The sequence below is a fragment of the Trachemys scripta genome, chromosome 25 (assembly GCF_013100865.1).
Source record: "Trachemys scripta elegans isolate TJP31775 chromosome 25, CAS_Tse_1.0, whole genome shotgun sequence".
NCBI classification, from domain to species: domain Eukaryota; kingdom Metazoa; phylum Chordata; order Testudines; family Emydidae; genus Trachemys; species Trachemys scripta.
Genome location: NC_048322.1, coordinates 5,319,095 through 5,332,114, shown reverse-complemented (window position 1 = coordinate 5,332,114; position 13,020 = coordinate 5,319,095). Strand labels below are relative to the sequence as shown.

At 53.3% G+C, this 13,020-nt stretch overlaps 1 protein-coding gene and 1 long non-coding RNA gene across 8 annotated transcripts in view; one reads left to right on the top strand and one right to left on the bottom strand.

Annotated features, from left to right (window-relative positions):
* LOC117870084 overlaps positions 1-4,746 on the bottom strand; it is a 5,499-nt gene extending 753 nt beyond the window's left edge. Inside the window, exons 1-3 of one of the 3 annotated variants that reach the window (XR_004643910.1) lie at positions 4,570-4,746; positions 2,269-2,389; positions 618-710 (exon numbers count right to left, since the gene is read on the bottom strand). This is a non-coding gene — a long non-coding RNA (uncharacterized LOC117870084). Of the gene's footprint in view, positions 1-617; positions 711-2,268; positions 4,309-4,569 lie in introns of those variants that run through there. The other 2 variants (XR_004643909.1, XR_004643908.1) reach the window with 2 other exon arrangements.
* LOC117870058 (E3 ubiquitin-protein ligase TRIM7-like) overlaps positions 1-12,779 on the top strand; it is a 26,167-nt gene extending 13,388 nt beyond the window's left edge. The window contains exons 1-8 of one of the 5 annotated variants that reach the window (XM_034757269.1): positions 4,829-4,969; positions 5,499-5,567; positions 6,121-6,342; positions 7,445-7,467; positions 8,817-8,932; positions 9,235-9,267; positions 11,786-11,868; positions 12,547-12,779. In XM_034757269.1, coding sequence (XP_034613160.1) covers positions 4,907-4,969; positions 5,499-5,567; positions 6,121-6,342; positions 7,445-7,467; positions 8,817-8,932; positions 9,235-9,267; positions 11,786-11,868; positions 12,547-12,702 — 765 coding nt within the window. In that variant the 5' untranslated portion in view covers positions 4,829-4,906 and the 3' untranslated portion in view covers positions 12,703-12,779. Of the gene's footprint in view, positions 1-4,828; positions 4,970-5,498; positions 5,568-6,120; positions 6,343-7,444; positions 7,468-8,816; positions 8,933-9,234; positions 9,268-11,785; positions 11,869-12,546 lie in introns of those variants that run through there. The other 4 variants (XM_034757270.1, XM_034757268.1, XM_034757267.1 and 1 more) reach the window with 4 other exon arrangements.
* The last annotated feature ends 241 nt before the right edge of the window (positions 12,780-13,020 follow it).

Below are 13,020 nucleotides of genomic sequence, written 5' to 3'. Positions count from 1 at the left end.
AAAAGAAGAACAGGAGTACTTGTGGCACCTTAGAGACTAACAAATTTATTAGAGCATAAGCTTTCGTGGACTACAGCCCACTTCTTCGTGGGCTGTAGTCCACGAAAGCTTATGCTCTAATAAATTTGTTAGTCTCTAAGGTGCCACAAGTACTCCTGTTCTTCTTTTAGCAGGGTCCAGGGAGAGCTCCCTGGTAGGAAGCCCAACACCCTTCTCATTGTGAGGAGCTGGATATGAAGGGAGGGGCAGCTCCCCTACACCTAACTGGTGGGTGCCCCCTTCATATCTCACAGCAGCCACTGGTTAGTCGGGTCAGGCTCCAGCACTGGCAGTCTGGTCAGTTTTCCTAGCCCCATGTAGGAGGGTTATTTTCTGTTCAACGAATTAGGTCATTTCCACCTCTGAACCTCATGGGTCTGTTCCTAGAATCTAGGCTGCCTATTAAACAACTCCCAGCGGGGTTGCCAAACCCTGTTCTCCTTCCTTTCTCCAACCTGTGCATTTCCTGCCCCGCTCCAACCTCCAAACCAGACTGTGCAAACCTTCCCATCTCCAGTGTATTTGCTATCCCTCTCCCTCCTGCAGGAACCCACCAGCAACCCCCCAATAATCCCTACCTGAACGGGCTCCTCTGCAACCATTTCTCTCCCATGTCCCATGGGAGGACGGGATGAGCTGGAGCGAAACATGGACGTCATTCTGCAGCCTGTCTGGTTGAGAAGGGCAGTTGTGGAGGTTTCAGAACAGGCTTTAGTTAATTTCACATCAGAATTTCCCCAGGCTCTTTCCCTGCAGACAGACACCCTAGATTCTGCCATGCTGGGAAAATGCTTAATCTCTTTATTACAGTGTAGACCTGGCCCCTCCTGCCAGGCTAAGCCCACAGGGAGATTTTTAACCTCCCTTCTCCCTCCCCTTACCCTGTAACAAAGTCTCTGAACACAATGCTAGAAAAGAGCAGAACCAAAGGAGTCACTGTGGGGGATTCCCTCGGACACTGACCCCACAGCAGCCACACCCCAGCAGGGGGAATATGGAGTCAGGAACTGGTTTTTCCTCTGTCTGATCCTTTTGTTGTTCACTGGAAAGTGATTCTGCCCAGGAATGCTGCAATACATGTGTCGGTGTGGATTAGATAGCTGGAAAGCTCTCTCCCCACTCATTTCTACCACTGCCCCTTTCAGTCTCTCCTTCCCCTGTCCTCTCTCTCTCCCCTCTGTGTTGGATTAAAAGTAATAATTAATACATTAATTATTTTTGGGAAAATATGGTCCAGTACAGACCCCGGATTTGGCTTGTATTATTAGAAAGAAATATGTCTCTCAGCCAGGGCCGGCTCCAGCTTTTTTGCCGCCCCAAGCAACGAAAAAAAAAAAAAAAAAGAGATAAAGCTGCGATCGGCGGCACTTTGGTGGCAGCTCTGCCACACCGCTTCATTCTTCGGTTGCAATTCGGTGGCCGGTCCTTCCCTCCGAGAGGGACTGAGGGACCCACCGCCGAATTGCCACCGAAGACCTGGACGTGCCACCCCTTTCCCTTAGCCGCCCCAAGCACCTGCTTCCTGCCCTGGTGCCTGGAGCTGGCCCTGCTCTCAGCCTGCTGAGTTTGTGCTAAGTGAAGCAGGCCTGTTAGTTTGCAAGGTCTGTGATAATTGTAGAAAAACATCCAGAGACAAAAAGTTTGTTCTAAAGGTGATAAGAGAACAGCAGTCTCCCTGAAGTCAGGAACAAGATTTGTTAATCCTCCACTTTTGCATTTCTATCTCGCTTGTTTTCTCTTCATGTACAACAAGTCGCATGGATAGATTCATTGGAGTCTGTCATGCCCCAATGATTTGAGAATGGTTATGTTAAAGAATATATAGGTAATAAAATGTAAACGTGATAGGAAGCAGGTTAAGTAAAATAAAGCGGGATTGCAATTGTGTGTTTGGATGTTTGGAAGAGTAATAAAAAGGTTGAAGTGCCAGCCTAATAAATGACTGCACATTGAGAGGAAGAACTGACAGGCTGAAGAATGCATTGGGGAGATAGCCCAATGATAACCCTGAGGGCACACTGGAATCCACCCACAACTGCCCCAATGACGGGGGGGCCGAAGAACCGAAGAATAAGATAACAAGAATTGCCATGCCATCTGCGTGATTGACCATCACTTCAAACGTGAGAACAGCATGATGAAGCAAACCCTATAGACCTGAATGAGGACAAATCCTTATAAAAACAGGCCCTGAAGACTGAGAACTTTGGGTCTGATTCTGCAACTAACCTCCAGGAACATCAGATGCGCATCTGACAAGGCTCTGCTCCCTCCTCGTGTCTTGGCCACCTGGCCAGTGACTTGGCATGAGCAACCTCCAAGATGGTAACTATAACAACCTTGCAGAACTCTGTGTGCAAGAGTGAATGAATGTGTGAGAGAATGAACTGTTACAGCTATAACTGATTGCTTACTTTAATTCTTTCTGTATTCACAATAAACGGGGCGTATTGCCTTATCCCCTAAATAAGATCCTGCTGGTTTTTATTTTCTAAGTATAACATCGGGCTGGGACAGTCCCATTCCTGGGTTCTTTGCTCTCCCATGGCTGGATCTGTCAATTGCTAATGGGAGGAGAAATGAGGGGGGGCTGTTTGTGCAGTCACTATAATGCCAGATCCCAACACTTTCCCTGAGGTCTCTTTCAGTTACCTGGAGTCTCAGAATTTAGTATTAACAGGGTCCAGGGCTGCCCTAGGGCGCTAGCACATCGGAACTACCCCCGAAATCCTAAACCTCCAGAACCCATCAACCTAACTAGAGTACCCCCTGCCCAGCCACCCAGAGGCCTCCCTCTACCACAATGCCCCTTCAGCTCCAGTTGCAATCTCCTCACACAGACACTACCTCCCCCCCAGCAACAATGTTACCTCACAGTGTCTGATGAGTGGATAGAAAGTTATCACCACCCCCTGCTGGCCAGTCACATAGGCAGAGGGAGCCCTGCGGGATGCTTCTTTAACAGGGGAATGGAAGGCCTGGAGGGGCAAAATAGGTAAGAAATTTCCATGCCTTGTCCCTAGCAAATAATGGCCACCATGGATCCACCCCAGACGTGGCTACATCTTAGCACTGTGAGAAGCAACCCTGCACAGAGACCATTTGTCATGGGGTTTGGGATACTTCTGGACCCACGCTGCACTCAGAGCGACATCCTCATCCTGTGCCAGTTGGAGAAAAGAAAAGGGTCCAGCCAACTCTCCTGTAACCAGCTGGGAACCACTGATCCCCCAAACAGGGGGAGGCCTCTGGCTTTGATGTGTATTAAAGATGTGGATGTTCTCTTTCATCGGCAAACATTTTAACAGAGATAAAGGGGGGAACAAATGATTCTCAAAGGAGAGGGGCAAGATGATCACTGGGCAATTTAACCCCCTGCAACCTCCAGGATGGACGGAACCCCAGACCAGCAGCGGGCTGAGCGGGCCAGTGGCCGGGACCCCGCCTGGCAGGGGCCAGTGGATGGAACTCCAGAGCGGCAGTGGGTTGACCCCTGGTTTAGGGTATTTTATATCAATCTTTGAGATTTGCAGAGAAAACGTGTCCCAAACTACGCAATTGATAACATGAGAGAGAAGCACCAAGATCTGAGGGGATTTTATATTGCTGTTATTATTAGATATTATTATGATATCTGAGGGGATTGCTTGACTGGATTTTATATGACTCTCCAAAACATATACAGAAAGTGATGGTTCCCCCCACTGCCACCATTCACATGGGCAGCAGGGAGCCCTTTGAGGAGCTGATTTAAGAGGGCAAGGGAGGGGGAGCCAGAAGGCTCCCTGGGTGAGGGAAGGGGGCAACAGTGGGGGATGGGCAGGTGACTGGCAACTGATGGCCGTGGGCAACTGTGTTGATAGTTTGGGGGCAGCAAGTGGGATTGGGAAACCGAGGTCTGGGCAGTCCCCATGGGGGACACTTGCTCCTCCCTTCCCTGTATCTCATCCCATCCCCATTCCAGGGGCAGCCATGCTTTGGGGAATAATTTCCCACCTAAATAAGGACAAATCGCTGAAGGTAAAATGGGTGGGGTAGCCCCCCACAGCTGAGAAGATTTAAAATTGACATTTGAGAAGCATGGAGAGAACAGGGGGAAATCGGGGGAGACTAGAGAGCTGATCATTTGGGGGGAATCACCCTGGATTTTATAGCCACGTATGATACTGAGAGAGAAAAGGGGCAAAACTTGAGAGAATTTGTATCCGTATGTGGGAGGAAGAGGGAAGGGATCTGATTAACTCACCTCCCCCCGGGAATTTCCGGGCTGCACAGAAACAGTTCAACTACCCCTCCCCCCGTCCCACTGAACTTCCCCCTCCCTGCAACTCCGGCTTCCCCCTTCCCTTCCCGACACCTCCCCCCACACGAAAGGGGAACCCCCCCTCACCCCGATCCCAGCGGTGCCGGGGGCAGATCCTGCTGCAGCTCCACTGGGGCTGAGGCAGCTCCGAGGCTTCTCCCAGGTCCCCCGGAGCAGAGAGTCACTTTCCTGCCCAGCCCCAGCGCCCCCCGGGGTCTCTCACTCACCGGGGGGCTCCGGCCTGGGGCTGCCCAGGGGGCGGGTTCGAGCTGGAGAAAGCCCCCCCGGCCGGGCACGGAGGGGTTAATGCCGGGCTCCCCCAGCACAGACCCCGGGGAGCAGCAGCTGCTCCGCCCGGGTCCCGGATCACACGGTGGAAGCAGCAGCGTCTGGTCCGTGCCAGAGCCCCGCCCCCGGGAGCTGCCCCGCCCCCGGCCCGTGCCAGAGCCCCGCCCCCAAGAGCTGCCCCGCCCCCGGGCTCTGGGCTTTGTTCTCCCGGCTCCTGCCTCCCGGCCCCGCCTGTGTCCTACAGAGGGGCCCTTTGTGTGCGTCGGCAGCGGGGCCATGGCCGGGGCCGGGAGCGCAGCGCGGAGGCTGCTCCAGCCCTGCAGCCCGCGGGGCAGCGCGGAGCGGGCAGGGCTTGGGTGGGCGGAGACACGCGTGGGGCGGATACGCTCCTGTCAGAAGGGGCCGGGGGCCCGGCTGTCTGGTTCGCCCCCTGCCCGGGTGGGTCCCCGAGCTCCCCGCGGCCGGAGAGGGGCTGCGGGGGAGGGGCTCGGTTCCTAGGCTGGGCCCGGGAGCGAGGGGCGGGGATGTATCGGGAGTCAGAGCCGGGCTGGGTGCGGGGGAACGGCTGGTGCTGGGGATTGGGGTTGTTGAGGGGGTAGGTGGGCGGGGACATTGGGAGCTGGGGGGTTGGGCTGCACCCCGGTCACTTCTCCAAGGGGTCCTGTGTTTTCGCTGGGAAACCTGGTCCCCGTTTCACCAGCCCCTTAGAGCTTCCTGGCTAAGGTTGAACTAGGCCTGGGGGGGGGGGGATGTCGAAGTGCATCCCAGGGACTCTGCTCGGGCATCTGCAGGGCAGGATGGGCCTTGAAATCTAGCAGTTGTGAGGCCGTTTGCAGCAGTGTGTAACCCCCTCCCCCGCTTCTTCCAGGAGCCCCCACGAGAGTGTCTGGCCCCTCTGAGAAAAGAGAGAGAAGCAGCCAAAGCCGAGGAGCTGCTGGTAGGTGCCCAGGGCCCGCTGCCCTTCAGGTTTGCCTGGGATCACAGTGCCCTGAATGAGAAGTGAATGCAGGGCCCGGCCTGCCAGCCTCAGCCGGGGAACCATCCCCACTGGAGCCCAGGGAGAGGCAGGGTCAGACACGTGGGTGACATGATGCCCTTAGGATGCAAGAGGCTGCAGGGCAGAAGAGGGTCAGTCTCTGTGTTAGCCCAGAGACCCTGCCCACGGGCTGTCTGCATGTTACAGTGACCGGGGATCCTTTATAGCTGCAGCGGGGGTGGGGTGGGATGGGGAGGAAGGAGATGAAATGTGGGCTGCAGAGATGGAGGGTTTGGCTCAGTGCAAGTTGATGAGGTTTAGGGGGGAACAGGCCCTCCTGTTAGTGATGTACAGCTCACCCCAGCCCTGAGCCCTCCTCCCGTCCTGGCCTAAATATATATCTCATCCGCCACCACAAGAGATCCTGTGCTCTGGTAAATAACTCCCCCAGCCACTGGGAGGTGCATTTATGGTTCTCCCCTGTTACCGAGCCGCCCTCTCCCTGTGATTCCAGAAACAGACGGAAGCCGAGAGGCGGAAGGTCATCTGGGAGTTGCAGGAGCTGCGAGGGTTTCTGGAGGAGCAGGAGCAGCGGCTGCTGTCCCGGCTGGAAGAACTAGAGAGAGCCATTGTCCAGAGAAGGGATGAGGGCGTTTGCAGACTGTCCCGGGAGATTTCCCTGCTCAGTGAGAGGGGAGGAGAGAAGGGGCAGCAGTTGCTGAGCCAGCCCCTGCAGGTCAGGCTGTTATTGCAATGATCATAGGCGCTGTTCCTATAGGCTAGCGATTCTCAACCCGGGGGCCGCATGCAGCCCAATTAGCACAACTGCAGCCCAGCTTAGCTGTGTGCTAAAGGGGCTGCTGGCCCACCCCAGGTGGTGGGAGTCTGGTGTCGGGGCTGCCCGCCGGCTCCATGTGGTCAGAGGTCTGGGACATCTGGCCGGCCCCGCTAGCTACAGGGCAACCGGCCTGCCCCGCAAGCGCTGGGTCTGGGGCAGCTCGCCCGCCGTGTGTGGCAGGGTCCGGAGGTGCTGGCCGGCCCCCGGGCAGCCCTGTGACAGGGTTCTGGGGCAGGCAGCTGGCCCACCACGTGTGGTGAGGGTCTGGGGTTGGGGCAGCCGGCAGGTACCCCGGGATCTGGGGCAGCCATGTGGCAGGAGTCTGGGGTGGGCAGCCAGATGGCCCCACGCAGCGGGGGTCCGGCATCGGGGTCCAGGCTGCTGCTGCCCTGTGGCCCAGGTAACACATTGTGTAATAAGTTCAGAACCACTGCTGCAGGCACTTCTCCGCTCTAGACCTCAAAGCCCTGTACAAAGCGGGGTCGGGGGCATTATCCCTGTGGGATAAATGGGGAAAGCGAGGCAGAGGGAAGGGCAAAGCCCTGCCCAAATCACATAGTAAATCTGTGGCAGCACCAGGGGTGGGACCTGGGAGTTGTGGTGCTGCAACTCCAAGATTTTCTCTCCTCTCCTGTAAATGTCTGTCTGCATTTGCACTTGGAGGGTGAAATCCCCTCCCCCATGCAGAGGTCCCGAGCCAGCCTAAAGCCCCACTCCCATCAGGGGGCTTGTGGGGCTCTCAGCACTAGGGGAATTTGACTCTCAAGTCAGAGAAACATTTTCTTCCTGGGGAGAAACTTTCCTCTGCGGCCACCTCCCAGCTGGGGTTTCTGGGGCTGCTGAGAGCAACTGTCCTTGCTGGTAGGGAGGGAGAGATGGCACATGAGTGTCTAAAATTCCTAAATACCAGAGGCTCCAATTGTGATTCCCCTGCAGAACAGGAGGCTTCCCCAGCCTGGTACAAGTCCTCTGACGGCCTCTTCTTTCTCTTCCTCTCTAGGGTGCTGGGAGCACTGGGGGAAGGTAAGTTCTGTGCTCTGTCTCACTCCCGTCATGGTCTGTTAGGTCTGGTAACTGCACTGAATTCGGAGCTTCCTGGCTTGGAGCCTGTGATTGTGTCTCTCTAGGGGCTGCCTCAGCAAGGGGCAGAGTCTGTTACTCTCTGGCAGCTAATGAGGTCACACCAGGGCTATCAGACATATGGCCCCTGGGCCAGACCCAGCCTGTCTGGTGTATTTATGTGGCCGCATCACGTATTTAGAGTGTGCAGAATCTCAGTTTGCATTGTTTTAAAAGTACTTTTCTAGCCCTCCTGGTTACAAAGCAACCCTCCTAAATGGACATAGAGACAGTGTTGCCTTTTGGATTGTGCGCACAGCCTGAAACAGCGGCTCCGGGAGGTGTGACTGCCCTTGTCCTCTGTCCATCTCTTTTGCGTGTCAAATGAAATGACAACACTTTAATATCAACATTCAGTATTCCATGGCTGACCACTTGAGCAGGTGGGAGGGGGTGGGAGTGAAGCCTTTGAAGGGTGGGTATAGGGGGTTGCTGTAGGGAAATAAAAACAGAAGAGAGACAGACAGGATAAGGAAACAAGAGATAAATAGAGAAAGGAGGGTGGGAAAGGAAGGGTAGAAATATCAGGGGCCATAAGGTGATGTGTGGGAGGGAGGCTGTTTCTCCAGGCAGTGATACAGATTGTGACAGTAAAGGACTTAATAAATAACAGTAACTAAAATTGTATTTCCTATACAAAGGGCAGAGTCTCTGCTCATTCTTTGTGCATGCAGGTCCCACTGAGAGCAGTGGGTGTCTTGCTGTGAATGGAGGTGGGGTATGGAGTCCTAAATTGATGCCCTGGACCACTGACCATAACGGACAGTGCAATACAGCCCTCACCACCAAATGAGTTGGACAACTCAGGGTTACTGGCTTAGCTGAAGGGCTCGGGGCTTTTGGTGTTTAAGGGCCCACGTTCATTCCCTGCTGAAGATCTGGGCTCTGCCTGTGTCCACATTGAGCATGTGGGACACATCCACTCTTTGATCTGTGTCTCCTCCCTTTCCACGTAATCCCAGTGCTGGCATCCCTTGTTGCTGGAATATCCCAGTGTGGGAGGTGGCTCTGCTCCCCACAGAACTAGTGTCCTGGAGAAAACTCCTGAACCTGTCTCTGTTCCTTGCCCCAATGTTTCCCAGTGTCCCATCTCTCTGGGCCCATGGCGAGCACAGGGCTGAGGGCGGGTGACTTACCATGACAGTGACTACCTCAGGCTACAAAGCTCAGATCCAGGTTTGCTGGAATTTAAGGGTTCCTGGGCTCAGGGATTGGGGACTGGGCCCATTTCTCACCCCTCCTCCTTTCCCTAGCAGGGAGGATGTGAGATTTCAGAGTCCGGAGCTGGGGTATGTGGAGCTGGAGAAGAGACTCAGTGATTTCTCTCTGAAAAGTGCCCACCTGCAGGAGGTGCTGCTGGGATTCAAAGGTGAATGGGAGTCTGGGGGTGGCGTCTCCTCTGGTTAGAGAGACCCCCACCCTGGGGAGGAGTTGGGGACTCTAGTGATGTCACTGACCCCACACTCCGTCTCTCAGCCCCAACTCCATGAATCGCCCTTCCCCATGGGAGTAGCCCTGTGGGGCTGGCTCTGTCTGCAGCGGCTGCATTATCGGCCTCGGTCAGTGTCACCAGCTCATAGTTAACAGTGGATACATTAATAACCAAGGGGAAACCTCCTCGTGAATGCGGGGACCTGAATTCTCACCTCTCCCGTCCTCTCCTTCCCCTAGAGACGCTGCGACGGGAGCTGGGGAGTGACACAGGTACGTGTCTGTCTCTGACGGGCCATAGGGACATTTCAGACCAATAAACAGGTTAGCCACTTGGCATCACGGCCTCCAGTCCCGATATTCCACAGCTTCCAGCTGCACAATGCAAAGCAGAGTGAGCCCTGAGACTGATTCACTCCTGCTGTGACGTCTGATGGGGATTCAGAGCGAATCCAGATCTCGGGTGTGTTTTCCTTTGGGGAAAGGAACAACAACCTGAATGGTTGAAATAGGATGAAACAAGGACAAAATATCCAGACCTGAGGGGTCTGAAAGCTTCAATGTGTGATTGAAAATGGTCAGATGTGGGCAGCAGAGTCTCGGGAGCGAGGAGGGGCGGAGCCCAGCTGTACCTTTTATGGACTGACTCTGGCAGAGCAATGGGGCTGTGTGAAGGGGCAGAGAAACTGCCAGATGGCACAGCAGGGGTTAAAGAAAACCTGTGGGTTCAGCTAGCCCCTCCCTGCTATCCCAGCAGTCAATGCCAGGCAGGGGAGAAAAGAAGGGAGCCTGGCTCCATTGTGGAGGGAGGAGCTCTGTTTGCCTGCCTGAAGGGACGGATCAGTGACGTGACACGCCAATGGAGACTTTTAGAAGGAAGTAGCCCAGGAAAACAGACCTTGACTCCCTCTGCTGGGAGGGACACCCATCTCCCCTGTTTAGGGGTTCAACTACACAGGGCTCTGGGCTGGGACCTGAAGGAGAGGGAGGGCCCAGGTCCCCCTGCACTCCCCCTGACCAACAATCTAGCCACTAGGCTGCCCTGCCACTGAAGGCCCTATTACAGGCTGGTTTGCTGCATACAGACTGGCTTTGAATGTTCATTTGGAACAAAGATGGAGCTGCTGTAGCCATGTTGGTGTTTTGCACCCTTTTCACATCGGTGACCCCTTATTTTAAATCCTCCCCCACATCCCCTTTGGGATCCTCTGACATTTACTATGAGGTGAGAATAAAACACGTATCAAGCCTGATCCTATATAACTTATATAAACGCTGCACTGGATCCTTCATGATTTTGTATCCCTATTGCCTATGAATGGGAAGAGAGTGTTACATTGTATATAAAGGAATCTGAATTGGGCGGTGAGTGGCTAGAGCAGATATGGCCCAACCCTGGGAAATATTGATTTCAATGCAAGCCACATTCATAATCATTCGGAATCCCAGCTGTGATTTTAGTAGGGCCGTTCATTTTCAGTTTGTATTTGATTTAATTTTTCTGGGGAATTGATCAGTATTACCCCAACAACAAAAACAGGTGATTTTTCTGGGTAAATATGGGGGTTTATTTTGGTGGATGGAAAGAAAGGGGGGCAGGAGCATTTAGTAGATTGATGAACGGAATTCAAAGGATCAATGTGGTTTGCTGCAGAACTAAAACAGAACTCAAAACACAAGGCCACGTCTGAGTTTAAGAAAACAATCTAATCCCCAAATGAAACTTTTCATTTGAATGAACAGGTTTCTGTTGCAGACTTTCAACTATTAGCTATTTAATAACTGGGCTGCACCATTTGCAGTGCATACACTCAACTTCATCCTTTTCTCCTGGTTTTGTTTTTTTAAAACTTTCGAATACTTCCTTGTGTTCTGAAACATATTCTGAGACAGATTTTTGTTTTCTTCCCATTGTAGAGTATCAGATCTTTAAACCATTATCTGCTAACAGTTTCAAATGTGCATGTGATGGGCACATAGATTCATCAGTACGTTCAGGTGTGCATGCACTTCAGTGCTTGCATGCGGGCCTGTTTGTTTATTGTGTGTATCTTCTAGAGAAATACAGAGCCTTTCTTCAACAGGCAGCATTGCGTATACACATAGAGTGATACATTACAAGAATACATTCATCTCATGTAATGGATTGTATTTTTCTAACAAGTTATTTTTTGTATATTTGAATGATACAAAAGTAGGGTGAAAATCTGAAAAGTGAATAATACTTTATTTTTCAAGAAAAATCAGTTTAAACTGGAAATGAAGGGGCTTAGATATTAGGCAGCCTGAAGCTGTGCACAGCAACCCTTTCACTGCTGTGTCTATCGCAACCAGAGAGACTGACATTCCACCCGTGTTGGGCGATGAGGCAGAGTGTCGAGCCGAAATGGCATTAGCTCTTGCAGGATAGGAAAGGCCTCCAGGAATAGACAATAACCAAGTCTCTGAGCCAGGAGGGAAGAGGAAAACTGAGGAGAAATAAGTGGGGAGAGAGGCCACGGGCTCCGAAACCTGCTCAGATCCAGTTCCTGCCTCAGCACTGGTCAGATTTTGCCTGGTCCCTAGCTCTGCGTAGTTCCCCCTCTGCTGGGGGAATGTGCTGTCCAGGGGAATGTCAGGTTTAAAGGGTCTCGATGGGTTTAGTCCTGGTGGGAGGGATGGGTCTGCACTGCACAGTGCCGGAGCACTTTCCCAATGTGAGAGTCTAAAAGAGCCAATGAGACTCGGGATGTGAAATAACCTAAAGTCTATTCTGAAATCCCGCCCCCAATAACCCTTCTCCTCCCGACAGGCTGCAGAATAACATCCCCGGGTCCCTCCAGATTCTCCCAGCCTGCCCAGGGAAGGGAAGTGGGTGCAGCAGAGCTGTCTCAGGTAGGGATGCTGAGGAAATTGCTGCGGGCGTTCCTGCAGGAGCCAGAGGAACAGTGAATACACAGGAAGTGGGAGTTTGATCTAAGGGTGGGAGGGTGCAGACAGTGCACAGGGTGGAGAAAGGGAGGGGGACAAGGTGTGATGAACCTGCTGGGACTTGGTAAATCTGGGGTCTAGATTCTAGGAATAGAGCCATGGGGGTTGGGTGTGGAAATTCCCCTATTTTTGGAAGAGGGAACAAGCCAGCCTGGGCTGGGAAAACTTCCCAGACTCTCAGTGCTAGAGAGTGAACCCACTAATCAGAGGTGGTTATGACATATGAAGGGGACACCCAGCAGAGGGGCTTAGGGAAGATGCCCCATCTCCTGACATCCAGCTGCTGGAAATGTGGAGGGTGTTGGGCTTCCTATCAGGGAACCTCCTTGGACCCTGCTTGGGGGCTCCATCTCTTGTATCAGTCTCTGGTAAGTCTGTCTGATGCAAGTGAAGACCTTGTTCCCTCTATCTGTTGGGAAGGACGAGGGGCTCTCTCTAGCTCCCTTCACCCTAATGCTTTCTGGGTGCTCTGAGCAGGTTGTGGGTGGGACTCTGTTGACTGTGTATCCATTTGCTACCCCATGAATAGTGGGGTTGTGATTGGGGCAGCAGGTACTGAATGGGATATCCTTCTTCTTTCAGAGGCCGGTGACCTTCGAGGAGGTGGCTGTGTATTTCACCAGGGAAGAGTGGGCTCTGCTGGACCCCACTCAGAGAGCCCTCTGCAGAGACGTCATGCAGGAGAATCATCAGAATGTGACCTCGCTGGGTAAGGATCCCCATCCCCTCGGTTCTTAGAAGCAGAAATGCAGAGTTAAGGTTCACGTCACCTGTGACGAAGTGGGAATGTTCTTTGTTTTCTCTGAATACTGAGAGGTGCCTCAGTTTCCCCTATGCATTTCTTAAGTATTTAGGTGGGGGGATACGGGTGTGTGATTGTTGCAGAGCCCTAGAGGGCCAGTGTGATGCTGTCTGCAAAGAGAATGGCCGACACCCTGGCAACTGATGGCCTGGGCCCCTCCTCTGCAAAGGTGCCAACTGAAGGTGTTGGAGAGCAAAGAGATCAGGTGGCTTTCTGGCCCGGGAAAGAGACAAAGGCCAGCGGAGGGGCTGGAG